The 17200-nt window shown below is 37.1% G+C and overlaps 1 protein-coding gene across 2 annotated transcripts in view; it reads left to right on the forward strand.

Moving 5' to 3' along the window:
- The window catches only part of ATP8A1 (ATPase phospholipid transporting 8A1), a 257106-nt gene that overhangs the window by 60399 nt on the left and 179507 nt on the right, over positions 1-17200 (forward strand). The window contains exons 6-8 of one of the 2 annotated variants that reach the window (XM_062213046.1): positions 4410-4450; positions 14222-14295; positions 17027-17096. In XM_062213046.1, coding sequence (XP_062069030.1) covers positions 4410-4450; positions 14222-14295; positions 17027-17096 — 185 coding nt within the window. The remainder of the gene's footprint in view (positions 1-4409; positions 4451-14221; positions 14296-17026; positions 17097-17200) is intronic. The other variant, XM_062213047.1, reaches the window with a different exon arrangement.

Consider the following 17200-nt stretch of genomic DNA (forward strand, 5'->3'; position numbering starts at 1 on the left):
GTAAATTGATCAGTGGAATAACTCTGGAGTCCAGAAATCATTACATCATATAGTTCTGTGTTGATTTAATGAGGAGAAGAAAAATGTTTTGAATATAATCTTGGAAATGCTGCTTGAATGTACAATGCATACATACAGTCAGAGACCCTGTACGTGAAATGTAGGACTACTCTGCACTGACTGAACTTGCCTTGGGAAAAGGGAAGATGGCTTGGAAAGAGGCATAAGGGATGTTTGTAGAGTTCTAGATCTTGTTCTGAGTAGGGTACACAGCAGGGTTTGCAATTCTCATAACTCATCCAGCGGAACACTTAAGATCTGTTTGTTTTGTTGTAAGTGATGCTTATAACAAATAAAGTAATGCTTCTGTTAAAAAATGATAGCATCTGGGGCCGGCGCCATGGCTCACTTGGTTAATCCTCCGCCTGCGGGGCCAGCTTCCCATATGGGCACCAGGTACTAGCCCCAGCTGCTCCTCTTCCAATCCAGCTCTCTGCTGTGGCCCGTGAGGGCAGTGGAGGATGGCCCAAGTGCTTGGGTCCCTGCATCCGCATGGGAGACCAGGAGGAAGCACCTGGCTCCTGGCTTCAGATGGGCGCAGCACCAGCCATAGTGGCCATTTGGGGAATGAACCAACGGAAGGACGACCTTTCTCTCTGTCCCTCTCTCTCTCTCTCTCACTGTCTACTGTCTGTAACTCTACCTGTCAAATAAAAAAAAAAAAATGATAGCATCATGAGCATAGGTCAAGCAAATGTCCTAAATAAGAGAATATGCTGGGTATAAGATGGTAGGAAACCACGAATACAGTAGGAACTAGTAAGCCCATGTGAACAGGTGGCCTTTGGCTCTATCCCAGCCACAAACCACCATGTGGGAATTGACTGCAAAGTTGCCTAACCTGAGTTTTCCAGATAAATTTGCAAGACTTAATTTTCTATTTTTCTTTTTGGCTGATATTGCTCATAGACTCTTTCTTATTACTCAACATGTTATGATTCTTGCTGTCATTCTTTTTCAGCAAATATAAATTGCATGCATTTATGGTATATAATGTGAGGTTTTGATAGGTTGAGAAATTATTAAATCAAGCTGACATATTCATAACCTCATGTACTTAACATTTTATAATGAAAATATTTACAGTCTACTCCTTCCTCTCAGTTTCAAGTCTATGATCTATTCATCCTGTCTAACCTAAAGCTGTTATTTTTGAGTGAAAGCTCTTATTTTTAAAAATATTGGGCACTTGTTTTTAAAAAAGTATTGCAGTTGGAAGAATGTTTACTAATACAAGATAGGAACAGAAGAAAATAAATGGCAGTAAAGAATAGTAAATACTATTAAACAATGTTTCTCTAATTTAAACTAATGTAGAGGTCGGCACTGTGGCTCAGTGGGTTAAAGCCCTGGCCTGAAGTGCCAGCATCCCATATGGGTGCTGGTTCGTGTCCTGGCTGCTCCTCTTCTGATCCAGCTCTCTGCTATGGTCTGGGAAAGCAGTAAAAGGTGACCCAAGTCCTTGGGCCCCTGCACCCGCATGGGAGACCCGGAAGAAGCTCCTGGCTTCTGGCTTCAGATCGGCGCAGCTCCAGCTGTTGCAGCCATGTGGGGAGTGAACCATCGAATGAAAGACCTCTCTCTCTGCCTCTGCCTCTCTCTGTAACTCTTTCAAAAATCTTAATAAAAAAATAAATTAATTAAACTTTTTAAAAAAGATTTATTTATTTATTTGAGAGGCAAAATTACAGACAACTGGAGAGACAGAGGTCTTCCATCCTCTGGTTCACTCCCGAAGTGGCCATAACGGACATCAGATCTGAAAACAGGAGCCAGGAGCTTCTTCAAGGTATCCCACACACATGTGGAGGCACAAGCACTTAGGCCATCTTCTGTTGCCTTCTCAGGCCATAAGCAGGGAACTAGATCAGAAGAGGAGCAACGAGGCCACGAACTTGTGCCCATATGGGATGCCAGCACCACAGGCAGAGGCTTTAGCCTACTATACCACAGCACCAGTCCCAATTTGTTGATTTTGATTTCTTCTGAGAGGATTTGTTCCTGAGAGGAGGAGCGTGGTGGGGGCAAGAGGCGCGGAGTCACCACACAGACCCCAGGAGTCAGGTGAAAGCAGGCCTGAGGCGAGCAGCCTGCAGACTGCTTTATTTCAGTTGCTACAGCTGCTTATATAGCCAAGACAGCCAATCCAGTCAAGGGGCAGTCTATGCCCTAACCAATCACAGCCTGTTGCCAGGCAGTTTCCAAAGCCATCCAATCACAGCCTGTTGCCAGTCAGGCTCTTGTTGCCAGGCAATTTCTGAAACTATGCAATCACGGCCTGCTGTCAGTCAGGCTCTGTTGTCATGTGGTTTCTGAAGCCATCCAATCCCACGGCCTGTTGCCAGGCAGTTTGTTATCAGCGGCCATCTTGGCATGACCTTTTCACCTCAGCGGCCATCTTGGCATGACCTTTTCACCTCAGTGGCCATCTTAGCATGACCTTTTCACCTCCTCATTCCACCACACCAATTAATATAAATTTATAGTACAATTATGTTACTGTCAGCTAATCTTGAGTATAGTTAGCATGAATGGCACTTTGCTGGCTCTTTGGTGAGTACTTGTTATGTTGTAGCCCCTGGGTTAAGTGATTAAAGGGAAATTAAAGTTCCCATTTGTTCTTTATCTGTCCCAACTAATTTTGAGGAGGAGATTGCTAAGCACCAACAGAGACTACTTTAAACATGCCTGTTTTACTCTGAGCCATGGGATCATCAAGGAGCCCACTGATTAATAGCAACAGCTTGGGTGAACTTGGCAGGCATTAGAGTTTTGTGCTATAAGATACTCTGGTTTTATATGCCTTGACCCCTGCATGTCTGAGTACTGCTAAAACTGGAACTTTGACTTATTCGTATAGTTACAGATAATGTACTCAAAATACAATTTTAGCTCTTCAACTTGAAATTATGTCACCAAAATGTACTGTGAGATATTCATTCTTGCTTATATTCAGAATTTTTTAAAGGCATTTCAATGTCTTATCCCCAAGAGCACTGCAAGATCCTAGAAATAAGAAATAAGTCGTGGATGGGCATTGGTTGCAGGCAATAGTAAGCCACTTGGGATACCCACATCTCATATTGGAGTGCCTGTGTTCAAGTCCCATCTAGGCTTCTGTTCCAGCCTCTTGCTGATGTACACAGGGGAGGCAGCAAGTCAGAGCTCAAGAACTTGCTTAGGTCCCTGCCTCGCACATGGGAGATCCAGCTTGAGTTCTCAATTCCTACCTATTGTGGGTATTCGGGGAGTGAACCATTGAAACATCTCCATCTGTCTCTTTCAAATAAATAAAATTAAATAGCTTTTTAAAGTCTGTCATTAAAAAAAAATCAGTAAGATACAACCCCTGTACTTATGGAATTTTTAAATATTACAATATGAAGTAATTCATATTGTAATACTGGTTTCAAGACCTGTTGGTATGTAATTCACATTTGATTTGCCCTTTAATGTTTGGGAAATAATGGTGTCTTTCTTTTTTCCAGAAGTCTTAGACTTTTCTTTCCTAGCATCAAAAGAAACTGAAACTAATATTTTTGTACCTTTAAGTTTTCATTTTGTAAATATTTGCTGAGGATCTACTTTGTGCCAGGTACTGTGCTATTTCCAGGACATAATGTTGAAGCAAATATTAACATTGCCCTCTTGGAATTTACTGTCTGGATTGGTCAGTGGGCTTTGACTTCTTTTAAGAGCTGTGGTGTCTACTCACATTCTTCCTTTTCCTGATTTTTGTTTAATTTTTTAGTGTTGATTGGTGTACTCAGTATGTCACAGACAATACAGGAGCAGCAGTGTATGGAATAACTACTGCAGTCAGGAAGCCCTCAGAAATACCCACTTGTTTATCAGAATATAAGAACTGTCACCGCTTCACTTTTTTTCATAAATAAAATATGCATGATTTTGCTTTTTGTGTCATTACAGATATAAATGTGCAGATTCTCTGTTGACTCCATGTGTTAAAATCTTACGAACCAATTAGATGACTTTGTGCTTGTGATGCTCGTATAAAAGCATTGCTATTGTTTCATCTGAGATGTTTGGAAGCTTGTCACTCCCTTTTTCACTTGGTTGTGGCTTTCTGCTCCAGACAAACGCATTCATTCTTCTGTGTACTGGAGAAAGCCCTGGTAACACCAGTGAGGTGTTTGTGGGAACTAAAGTGTACATTGGTTGTCTCTAATCGTTTACATAATTTACATATCTTTACTATCATAATGAACAGTTAGACCTGTGAAAAGTACTACCTGGAAGCTACTAATTTGAAATGATCATTTCACCAGAGATAGCCTTTCACAGTAGTTTTTGAAAGTTCTTCAAAATGTCACCTTTTGTCGTTACAGTTTTGAGAAATGGTGCTTGGGAAATTGTTCACTGGGAAAAGGTATGTATTGATTTTTGTTTTGTCCCAGAAGAAATATGTAGAGGTGTGTGCTCTAGTAGATGTGCTTTTGGTGTATTATATGATTATAATCAATGTCAAGAATTGCACTAATAGGAAAGCTGTTAAGTAATTAATGTGAACATACATGGATTTTTAGTCACATCCATTTAATATTTCTGAAATATTCTAAAAAGGCTATTATTTTGAAAATTAATAACTAGGAATTTTTATTTCCTTCATAGTATATTTTGAGTACTGTTTTCATAGATTTTATTTAACCATGAATTTTGTGTTCTGATTTTTTGATTTAATCATCTACTGTCCAAGTAAAAATAAATGTCAGAGTTCTGATGTTTCACATTTGTAGATTTTACCTCAAATCCATTTATTGAGATGAATCACATTTACATAATGCTGATTCCTTTCTTGAGAAAAGTCTTCTGATGACATGGACATCAGTTCTATGACATCAGAAGGTCACTTGCCTGTGGGACCTCTACAGGGCCTCATGGCAGTTAGTGAGCGAGTGATGATTTAACAAATGCCACCCAGGCGGCCAGGCTTTTCAGCCCTCGCTTTCAAAAGGTAAGCAGTTATGATCAGGTCTCCCCTAACTCTGGAGGAAGATAACCTCTGTAACCTGGTAAAGGGATTTTTGGAGGCCAAGCCACTCTACTGAGGGGACTTTGCTTCTGAGGGTTGCTAGGTCACACAGCGTGTCTCGCAGACAAACAGTGTTCTGTTTAATTCCATGCCTTGATTCATCACTGTATCCTGTATCCATCCAGGGACAAAAGTCCCCTCTCCATCAGGGATTAATTGCATTTTTGTTGGCTTTAAGTCAGTGGCTAGAACAAAGACTGACATCTCTTCTGGATTGTTGAAAAACTCACCCTCTCTCTTCTTTTGTCTTGACATAAGAGCAACAAAGAGGAAAATACTTTCATTATTCTTTTGTTTATTTCTGTGATACTCATTTCATTTTTAGAAGAGAAAAATAAAAAAGAATTATTTTATGCTGTTGTCTGGCTGGCATTTGTGGAATTAAGCAGTTAAGAAAGGATATTAGTAGAATATAACTCAGTATGATAAATTTCTTTACTATGGTTGTCAGTGCAGTTGACATAAATGCACATCCTAACAAATTAATATATCAAATTCTTATCCTCTGCCTTGAAAATAAGCAGTTATAAAGTCAAGAGGTGACCGTCTACCGCTTTACTCTAAAATTAACCTTTAGAGCATCTTATTTTCCTAATAATCATTATTTTAAAATTGTGTTAATCTACCTAGATTATTGTAAATCTTATGTTTTCAGTGTTTGATGGAAAAATTTAAATTACAAGCCATGATTATCCTTAATGATAACATTTTCAGTCATCTTGGAGATCAGTGCCATGTTTAACCTGGGTATCTGATTTTGAAATATGCAGGGAGAAAATATACAGTGTGACCAAAGTCAGTAAGCCAAAATAAGCTGAAGTTATTTTATGTTGGCAATATAAAATTAGGAAATAATAGTGCAAACAAAGTCTCATTCCCAGCAGCATGTGGAATGCTTACAAATAAAATATTTGCATGACCTTTATTATGAGCATTCTTACTTTAGATGTTAGAGTCACAGAAATGTATAAGAAAAATTAAAAATAAAATAGTTCAAAATTATTCATGTAATATAACTTCAGGGAACTTGACATTTTCCCTCAAGAATTGAATAAATTGATTTTCAAAAGTAAAGCTGAGAAAATAGAAGAATGTTTTTGGAAAAATGAACAATGTACAATGTAACTAAGAAAAGTGCAAAGCAAAAGTTACTAAAATATAATGTGAATCTGCTACAAAAATAGATATTGATAAATAGCATGGTATATATTGGAGTAGAATAAAATAGAATATCCTTAAATAAAGTCTATTTAATATTTAATAAAGGACACAAAAATTAACTAGTAAAAGGGTTCATTATTCATGCTGAGATTACAGATTAGCAATTCTAAGAAATAATACCTGAATATTTAGTTTATATGTGTCACAGTATATGCCAAAATAAATCCTAACTGACTGAAAGAGTTAAGTGTTAGGATAAGTTTGAAAAACATGCAAATAGAATAAAGCCTTTAATAAATATTTGGAGAAGGGTAATGTCTTAGGATCTATGGAATTTGATTACATAAACTTTAAAATTAATACAAAATAAAGACCACAAATAAGTAGGCAGGGTATGTGAAATATTTGCACTAAATATGACAAATAATTAAAACCATTAGAAAATAAATAACACATAAAATTGACAATAAGCAAAAAAAAAAGCAGAGTCAGTATAGTATTGAATTTAATAATACAAGTTGCAGATTTAAACATTAAAGTATCACTTGTTATATATTAAATGTATTTCAGATATTTTTAAAGGTTTATTTATTTGACAGGCAGAGATACAGAGAAGGAGAGAGAGAGAGAGAGAAAGAGGGCGAGATCTTCCATCCACTTGTTCACTCCCCAGATGGCCGCATCTGCTGGGGCTGGGCCAGGCTGATGCCAGGAGCTAGGAGCTTCTTCTGAGTGCAGGGGCCCAAGCACTTAGGTCATCTTTCACTGCTTTCCCAGGCCATTAGCAGGGAGCTGGATTGGAAGTGGAGCAGCCAGGGCTTCAACCTGCACCCATATGGTTGCTGACACTGCAGGCAGAAGCTAAACCTTCTATGCCATAGCACTGACCCCAGGATTTCAGATTTTTATCTTTATAGAATATTTTATTCATTTGCTATTATGATTAGCAGTTTGACTTCTTATATCAAAAAAGGATGCTTATTGTAGCATTATTTATACTTGTAAAAAGTTAGAATACATAGGTATCCAACAGAGAAATTATTTTATAATAAGTTATGACATTTTATAGTCATACTTTGTGACAAGTGAAGCTATAATTTCCTATGCTATAGCAGCTCAGAAGAAAATCTGTGATGTTCATTCAACAAATCTTTACTGAGTGTGTGTACCAATCAGTGATCTCACAGCAGCAACCCAGGCATATAAAGGTTCCTATGTAACAAGATAGAGTCAGAGGCAAAAAGAGCAGCAGCATCGTAAGCTGAGATGCCAGGTATGTAAGAATGGTTTATTGAACAAATAGACAAAACAAAAAAAATAAAATAAAATAAAAAGCAGGGATACTTGTTGGGTTAGCCACATTGAGTAACAGGGCTTATCTTTGGCTTGTATAATATTTTGTGTTATGAAAATCAGTAAACCCAAACAGTGTCATCCACATGCCAAGCTGGTAAAAACCTTAATAGAAAAGGGCTTTCCCTCAGGGTTCATTTATTCTCTGCATTCCTTAATTTGTGGCTACCATAGTTCTTTTCAGATGGTCCTCAGAGGACCTCCAGATTTGCACATTGTGATCTAGTCATTCACAGATGGCAGACTTCAACACTCAAACATGAATGGTTCATCCTTCCAGCTATTGGCCCAAAGCCCTTTCCTTAAGAGATTAAATTGTCCAGTTTTTAAAAGTGTTGCCATACCAAAGCCCTGTACAGAAACTGCACCTCCAGTCTTGAAAGATAAGCAGCTGGCTTCTTTGCTCTCACCACAAAGGCCAGTTGTTCACCTTGAGATGCAGCTGACACAAATGCGCAGGTGCAGTGTCTGGCTGAAGTCTCGCAGTCAACGCACTCTTCTGGCTAGCAGAGAAGCATGGCATGGGAGCTGAGTGCCTGTGTAAAGGTCTCCCTTGAAAACTGCTTTAGTGCATGACAATTCCTAATATAAACTGTATTTCTCTAGATTAAGACGTTCTGTCTCCAAAATTCCCTTGATAAAAAATATAAATATTCTAGACTCTAGAATTGGACAATTTCATTTTTAAATCCATCTGTTACAGTTTGATAATTTTATCTTTTCACATAATCATAGTTGCTAATGTTAGTGACTTGAGAAGGCTCAAGATTGGGAACATAAATCCCTAAATATTTCCTAATCTTTAGTAATTTGGGGAGTACACCTGCTTCATCATAACATCCCTCCTATGGAATATGTTGTCAAAACACTTTTGCTATCTTAGTGTTTTCTTCTGTCTGTACCACTCATCTATATATCAGGCTGGAAGGGAAAGTGTTATTTTAGGAACTCAGAACCCAAAAAATGAGAGATGATGATGTTTCTTTTGAGAATTGATCCAAATGTAGGCATCCTGGAAGGAAGTTGTCTCTTTCCACACAATAATGTGCAATGAACTACTTGAGCAATTAGGGAGCCCTTGGCTTTATTTTTTTTTATTTTTATTTTTTAGATTTTATTTATTTATTTGAGAGGTAGAGTTACAGAGAGGGCGGGGGAAAGACAGAGAGAAAGGTCTTCCACTGGTCCATTCCCCAAATGGCCACAACTGAGGCAGTCCGAAGCCAGGAGCTCCTTCCAGGTTTCCCACATGGCCACAGGTGCCCAGGCGCTAGGGCCACCTTCTGTTTCTTTACCAGGCCATACATTAGCAGAGAGCTGGATCAGAAGTGGAGCAGCCTGGACACAAACCAGCACCCATTTGGGATGCTGGTGCTGCAGGCAGAGGCTCAGCTCATCATGCCATAGCACCGGCCCCAAGCCTTTGATTTTCACAGGCCCAGGCATGATTATGACATATAAGGTGTGAATATTTTCTACAGTTTAGTAATCTCTGGCCCTTATTTTGTATCATAGTGGATAAAGGTGTTGGAAAACAGTGTAATCCATTAGGCATTTTGAAGTCTGTTACGTGCTACAACATGACAGGTGACGCTGATTTTATGAAGGATATAGTTTAATTGAAGTGGAAGCATGAACACAGGAGGTGATTAAAGAATAATTAAATGCTAACCTTGGTAGCATTCTCCTAAGTGTCATATTTGCCGACAGTCTCTCTTATCTTACTGTTAGTGGGCCCTACCAGTGTACACTCACAACACAATCTTTTAAGAACTAGTTTACATTGACATATACAATTTCTTGGTTTTTCTATTTGTCCTTTTTGTGAAATAGGAGGTGTTTGATCCCAAGGCCCCTGACAGTTTTCCAATTTCAGGCATAGTCCATATTTCAGATTCCAGTTGAACAGAATCTTTTTTCAGTTAAGGCATCCAGAGCTTCCCTACATGGATAACCAGTACACACATTATAAACAAGAAGACACCTTCCTTCCCACCCTACTCCACTTTCCTACTTGTTCTTCCTGGTATAGAAAGCAGAACACGGCAGGTGCCCTCTGCAGCATTTCTTATTGTGATTCCCAGTAAGAACATTATTTGCTTCATCCCCCCAATAAAGTGTTACTTTAGAGTTCAAGAAAAAGTATCACAAGGGATGCACAAAGTATTGGAAGTTGCTACAAAGTATTGAAACTTGCTTTTAGGTTCATTTGTCTGCTAAGAGACAGGGCAAATTTCATGATATAACAAGAGTGGCTCTTGTGGTGACTTGGCCAAGTCAGTTGAGCTAGTTATTCCTTAGTTGGAGTTGTACTGTTTACCGCAAAGCTGTGTGACAAATTGGCACTTCATTTGCATCAGCCAGCTTCTGACCTTACTGCATCTTTAATTTTTGTTCATGCCATGATCAGAAATATGTTAACTAGTAGTATTATAAAGAGATGAGGCTGTTTATTTTTAAAGTATATAAAGATTTCAATTTGTAAATTCCTCCTTTTATGATTATGTCAAAACAAAAGAATATGAGAAGTTGAGATGTCAACTACGCAGGTAGAATGGATGAATGGAGTTTATTAGGATAAGTTATATGGCCGATAAAACGCAGGTACAGCATTCATTTTTTTTTAAAAGATCTCCCCTATCCCTGGCCTTACTGCTAGGTAATTTTATGCCATTTTGTGCATATAAGTGGTTCATATTTGCCGATAACCATTTTTTACTGTATTCTATGCTTTAATACAATGGGTTGTATATTTGTAACTATCTTTCAATGCAGATAATTAACCGATTCCCAGTTTTCTTTCAGGTAAATGTTGGAGATATAGTTATAATAAAAGGCAAAGAGTATATACCTGCTGACACTGTACTTCTCTCATCAAGGTAGAGATACCTTCTGATGCTCAAACAGTGTAGAGGATGGTTTCTCTACCCTGCATCGACCTTGTGATTTCTCCAAGGAAATAAGGAATAAACGAAGAACTTTAAACCTCTGCAATGATTTTTAATTAAGCACTTAAAAGTAATTGGACTTAAAGAGCTCTTTCATGTTTGCCATATAGAATAAGTGATAGGTACTAAATAATTCAAGTTATAATTACAATTGAGAGTCTGCTCTCCTTCTGTGTTTGTCCAGACCGTTTTGCACAGACCACTAACTCTTTTTAAGATTTCCTGTCATTTATTTTATATAAGACATGAATTGAGTTCTATTGATTTTTTTCTTTTGATCCTTTTTCATCATAAATACCTTTATAATGCATCAAATATCCCTGCAGAGTTTCTTTCTCTCTCTTTTTTTAAGATTTATTTGTTTATTTGGAAGGCAGAATTACAGAGAGAGAGACAGAGAGCAAGATCTTTCATCCACTGGTTCACCCCTCCAAATGTCTGTAATATCCAAAGTTGGGCTGATCTGAAGCCAGGAGCGAAGAGCTTCTTCCAGGTCTCCCACATGGGTGCAAGGGCCCAAGCACTTGGACCATCTTCTGCTGCTTTCCCAGGCACATTGGCAGGGAGCTTGATCAGAAGTGGAGCAGCGGGGACTTGAACTAGTGCCCATATGGGATGCCAACATTGAAGACTGTGGCTTTACACACTATGCCACAGCACCAGCCCCATGCAGTTTCTTAATCCTTATGGCAAAGTATATAAGAAAGTGAATGAATAATTTTTTTATCATCATTCCTTTTGAAAAGCCATACTCTGCCAACAAAAAAAAAAAGTGCTTTCTTTTTAAGTTCCTTCTGTTATTGAATTTAAAAAACTTTTGTTTATTCACATTTAAGATAGGTGTGAATTAGTGTTCAGAACAAATGTCACCATTACCCTTTAAAGAATGTGACTTTCAAATGGTTTTAGGTTTAAAAACTGTAAAACTATTCCTAATATAAATTATGAAGAAATATTTTTAAGATTTTAGAGGTTGTTTATCATCATTTCCTTGGACAGTTTTATTTGTAAAATCCACATGAAAATATGAACAATGTCTTTTTTTCAAAATCTATTTAATCAGGTCATGATTTAAAGTGATTAGGTTCATGACAAGTTAGTGACACCTAATTGAGCAAATAAGAGTTATCTAGGTATTATAGATGAAGTCTACAAGCAGTTGAAGTAACTGTAAGTAGTTATATTTCCATACTTTTGATTAGCATTTTCTGCCACATACCTACAGGTATGTGTTTATTTGTTTTTTCAGGAAAATTAACAGTGATATCTTATAATCAACCTTTCTATGCTTAGTTTCTTTGCATTATAACTTTTATTAGGTATGTTTCTAAAACTGAACCAAAGCTAAGTGTTTGTATGAGAGTTAGTTTAAGCATGAGTTTATTGTCATTGTCTCAGATTTTGGATGTTATCAGATTCTGGATAGAACTCTGCTTCAGAGGCAGACAACCAAGATTCTTGTCCTGGGTCGGTGATTTTGAACAAACTATTTAATCTCTCAAACCTTAGCTTAGCATTTTTTCATTGAGGAAGGTGGACTAACTGAGCAAACTCTATTATTCTCTAGTTCTTCTTTTTGTTTAAATTGGTAAGCTTTAGAGTGCTTGATAGAATAAGATGCATTTTGTTGTACTCAGGATGATTGACCCTCAAAATGCTGTATTTATGCAAGAAATTTACAAATGGTAATAATGCTTTCTAGCGATTTAAGGAAGCTCTAATGTTTTCCAGATTAAACTCTTAGAGATGTTGTCAAAAGAGAAGGCTGAATATGCTGAACCATTAATTACAATATTTGTTTTTGTTTGCTCAAGAATGTGATAATTGACAGTCTTGTCCTCACTTCAGACTTCTAAGTTGAGAATTTTCCCAGTATTTGGCATCTGTGCCTCTTGAATCCTAGGAACGTGCAAGCCACATGCTTATATTTCTCAGACTTTACAGAATTTTTACAAGAATATTTTCTAAATATTAAAGACATTTACTGATGACTGTCAGTATTGATGGATCTGAGCAGTTTCTATATCTTAATACAATATATACAGTGATCAGATTCCTCCAAAGAGTATGATACTTTAAAAATATTTTCTGTTTCATTGATTTTGGTAGGATTTAAACTGTACTATTAGGCAAATATTTTTACCTAGATAGTGGATGCCAACTTTCAGTTATCTTTTTCAAAATGTTTTTCCATTACTTAGTTATTTTGAATGTACATTAACTTTAAGGAATAGATAATAATTTTTATCATTATTTAACAGAAAGAAATTTTGTACTTGACTTATTTTTCATCACTGACCTTTAGCTTATGACTGACCCTAATACATTGTCCTTATCATTCCATACCATCTATTGTCAAAATAAATACATAGGGATTTTTCACCTGTAAAATACTCACCATTTAGCAGTAATAAATAACTATTTATATTTTGATTTCCATTTTTTAAACTATTAATAGTGCATCTTCTGTAAGGTAGTTTGAATTAAAGCATGAACATGGTTGAAAGTTACTGTGTTCCCTGTTAGCTTTCATTTTGCAATGAACTTAAATTTTAGCGTATAGCAATTAATTTATTTAGGTATTGAAGGGAGAATAAAACAGGATGGAAAACCTCTTTCTCTCTCTGCATCTGCCTCTCTGTAACTCTGCCTTTAAAATAAAAAATAGAATAAAACAACACAGTCTATTAAATCCACATAGATTCATGGCTTGTCTACTTTATACATTCTGAAAAATTCTCTGCGGATTCAGAGGCTCACCCACATAAAACAATGCTCTACCTACTTGATTAAGTATTAAATAACTCCAAAGGCTGCAGTTTGGCCCTTTGCAGCTTTGTATTAAAGTTAATAAGGTTTTTATTTATTTATTTATTTATTTGAAAGGCACAGTTAGAGGGAGAGAGGTCTTCCATATGCTGGTTCACTCCCTAAGTGGCCACAACAGCTGGGGCTGGGCCAGGCTGAAGCCAGGAGCCCGGAGCTTCTTCCGAGTCTCCTGAGCACTTGGGCCATCTTCCGCTGCTTTCCCAGGCGCAGTAACCAGGAACTGGATTGGAACTGGAGCAGCCAGGACTGGAACCAGAGTCCATATGAGACGCTGGTGCTGCTGGCAGCAAGTTAACCCCTACGCCACAGCGCCAGCGCCTGGAATCAGAACATTTAACAAAGTTACGTTTTTAGTGAGCAAGGGAGCACTAGCATGCTATGTTTTATTTTTCAATCTCAGAAATAAATTCCACAATTAATTCTTTCTCTTTTTTTGCATGGTAGTAGTAGGCATACAGTAGATGTTATGAGGTTGAGCAATTGGATAAATTAACTCTAAGATAAAGTAGCTGTCTCTTAAAAATGTATTTTATTTCATTTGATAAGAGATGCTTGTGAGGAAACTTAAAAATTCAGTTGTGCATGAAAAATTTAAAAATTGGACTTAAAGGCAAATAATAATTCTTAAATATTGAATATTATACTTTCAGACCTGATCAAAATAAATTTTGAAAAATCGGCATTAAACCTTTTTGTTAACATGTATTATTTTCTATAATAATTTTAAAATCTCTGTCTCTTTTGTCCATTTGTTTGTTTCTTTCTATGTTATTCATTTTTTTTCCCCACTTTAATTATTTTGAACTGGGACATGTAGGTGGCAGTAGGGGAAATAGTGAAAGTGACCAATGGGGAACATCTCCCAGCAGATCTCATCAGTCTGTCCTCCAGGTTAGAACCACTGAGCTGTACAGGATGTGTATGTGGGTCCTCACCCTAAACTGAGAGCAGTTGCACCCAAATATGGTTCTGTTCTGTGACTGTTTCTTTAAAACACAAACTTTCTGGCACTTCTTGGTGATGGACATGTCACAGTGTTTTAAAGACATTTTGTGAGTACTATGTTGGATGATGATTGCCTCTTGGTTGGGCAGACTTAACTCCTGTTGTTTTCAATAGGAGTCTAAGAGACATGCCAGGAAAGGTAGATCCAAATTTCCTGTGTGTCATGAATATACATTCCTATGTGACAAAGTGCCTGAATAGTGAGGCCTAATTTTATTACCTCTCCAGGATATCATTTTGAATATTAAGGTTTTCATGGAGTAGTCATTGAAGATTGATTAGATTTTAAACAGACTTGTCTTCACATATTGTAAATTTGCTATATGTTATATAGAATCCTCCCAGTGATTGTGACTGTAATTTGGGCTTGTATAGGGTTTATAGAGGACCCCCTGCACAAAGCTGGATGTGCCACACTTTGTACTGCATGCTTCGGGATCAGTTTTTATCCCACTTGTATCTAGTGACAAAGTGCACGTTCCTGTGATAAATTTCAGCTGTGTACTAGTGTCTGTATTGTGATATGCATCTTGTTTCATTTTTCCACTTACTAATCAAAAAGCCTGCTTTGCCTCTCTGACTATGATTTGTGTTTTGGATGTCATCATAATTTGCTGAAATATTTATGATCTAGCATGATTCCTTATCTGAGACTTCTTGCTGCCTTTTCAGAGCACTGTAAGAACTGCTTCAGTCACAGCTGTCTTAAGTGATTATTAAGAATGTTCTGAATTTGGATACATATTTTATTTGCCCCACTTCTAAGAGAAGTCAGCCATTGGCACTTCCTCACTTTCTAGCTATTTAAAATCTAAGAAAAGTTGCTTTATGAGGAAAAACAGGTAGAATGTTATTAGTATGAGACTAGCCTTGGATAAGTATATTGATCAGTAAAATTTTAATGCATTTTACTGCCAGAATATGGAATCAACATTGTCATTTAACATTCTCTTTATCATGTGTCTATATTATCAGAAGATGTATTTTATAATTCCATAAACCATTTGTGTTTTAAACACATATATAAGTAAATTACAAATTTGGAGCAGCTGCCAGAGACAAATTAGTATTGTGACCCTTATTCTGAAACAAAACTTTTCCCTAATCGTTGGGGGAAAGTGGCAGTCTCTGTGAAAGAAAGCCATAGAGCAAATTGAAGAACTTGCAAAGTTCCTTCAAGTATCTGTAAAATAATTGATTAATGTCCATGTGTTTAAAGAATTTCACAAACCTTCAAGCCAGAAAATTGAACCAAATGCTCACTTTGAAATTTGAAATATTCTGTTTTGCACATGTACAAATTGGGAGTTGGTTAGAAAATTCCAGATGCTTGAGATTTACAAAATGTTTTCTCTCTAGCTTGGAGTACATCATATCAGTCATGCAGTAAATTAAGCTTGCATAACCAAGTGCTAAGGCAATTGATTTAACCTCAGAATGCTTTTCCTTAGAGTTGAGGATCAAATGAATGTGACTGGGCTACAAACTCCTGTGTATCTAGTTTCTGGGACAGTAAAGTCAGCGTATGAATGGGAAGGACATTATACTGTCCCAGGTATGGCACCGATGATCAAAGTGGACTTCCAGCAGTCAGTGCACGTCAGATTTTACCAAACATTGTGGTTGGGATCCATAAAGTGGACCATCTAGGTTCAGATCAAGGAGCAATATGGCCAATTTGTCAGGTTTTGGTTTTAGCTTTTGCTGCCACAGAAATCTCAGGTGGCTGAGAAGGCTGGGGGAAGGAGATAGGTGGGGTTGGATAGGAGGACCCAAGCAAAATCAGATAGCAGTAATACATTCTGGTACTTCACAATGCAATGGGGTGACTGTAGTGCATAACAGTGTTATTCTAAACTGTGAAGAATGGGAACAGTAGAGCTAGTGGCTTCAAAATTACAGAAAATAAAGAAATGGAATGTTGATTGCCTAATTTGGTGAATTTACACTCTATACGTGTGTTGAAATATTATACTGTACTCTAAAAAGGTACAAGATAGTGCATATTAATTAAAAGTAAATATGAATCTCAAGCAACTTGAAGAAATAGAACAGGAACTAATAATATAGAAGAAAAGTATGTATCCGTTATCGTTGGGAAATCTATTCATATAACTTTTAAAATTGATCGTAGACTTCATAGCTGAAAGGATAGTAAGTGCAGGTTTGTAAGTGGCAATCTGAAACTGTCTAATCAACCACTTCCTTAACCAATTTACATGTGCCTCCTGAGCATGCAACCTCACTTGACATTTTTGAGATGAAGATACATCTGGACACAAAATTGGTTTACATTTCAAATACAGTCGTCTCCATCTATATGGGTTATCAGTTTAAATATAAGGTGACAAATTATTCATGTACATTATCTTAAAAATCATTACTGGTGGCTATCAGGGAATTGCTTTTGGGTCCCTCTGGCTGAAAGCTGATCCATGAATTGTCATGCATGGGTTCTGTCTCCCAGCATCTTGCTGTTAGAATGAAAATCAACAAGAAGCTAGGTGACTATGGGTGCTTCTAGAAAGGAAAGCTCCTGGTGAACAGTTAAGTAAGTTGTTACTATTATCTTTCCTTCTCCGACTAAATCTTTGTGCTTCTCCATTCTAAACAACAGTGAGCCCCAGGCCATGTGCTACATTGAAACTTCCAACTTAGATGGTGAAACAAACTTGAAAATTAGACAGGTAAGAGGTAATAGAGGTTTATGTAATCATTGCTGGTTTATTACCTGGAATTAAGAACTTGTTTTTTAGTGTTACTCTCTTGAGTTGAACTGATTCTGTCCAAT

Source organism: Lepus europaeus, chromosome 16, assembly GCF_033115175.1.
Source record: "Lepus europaeus isolate LE1 chromosome 16, mLepTim1.pri, whole genome shotgun sequence".
In the NCBI taxonomy this organism is placed as follows: domain Eukaryota; kingdom Metazoa; phylum Chordata; class Mammalia; order Lagomorpha; family Leporidae; genus Lepus; species Lepus europaeus.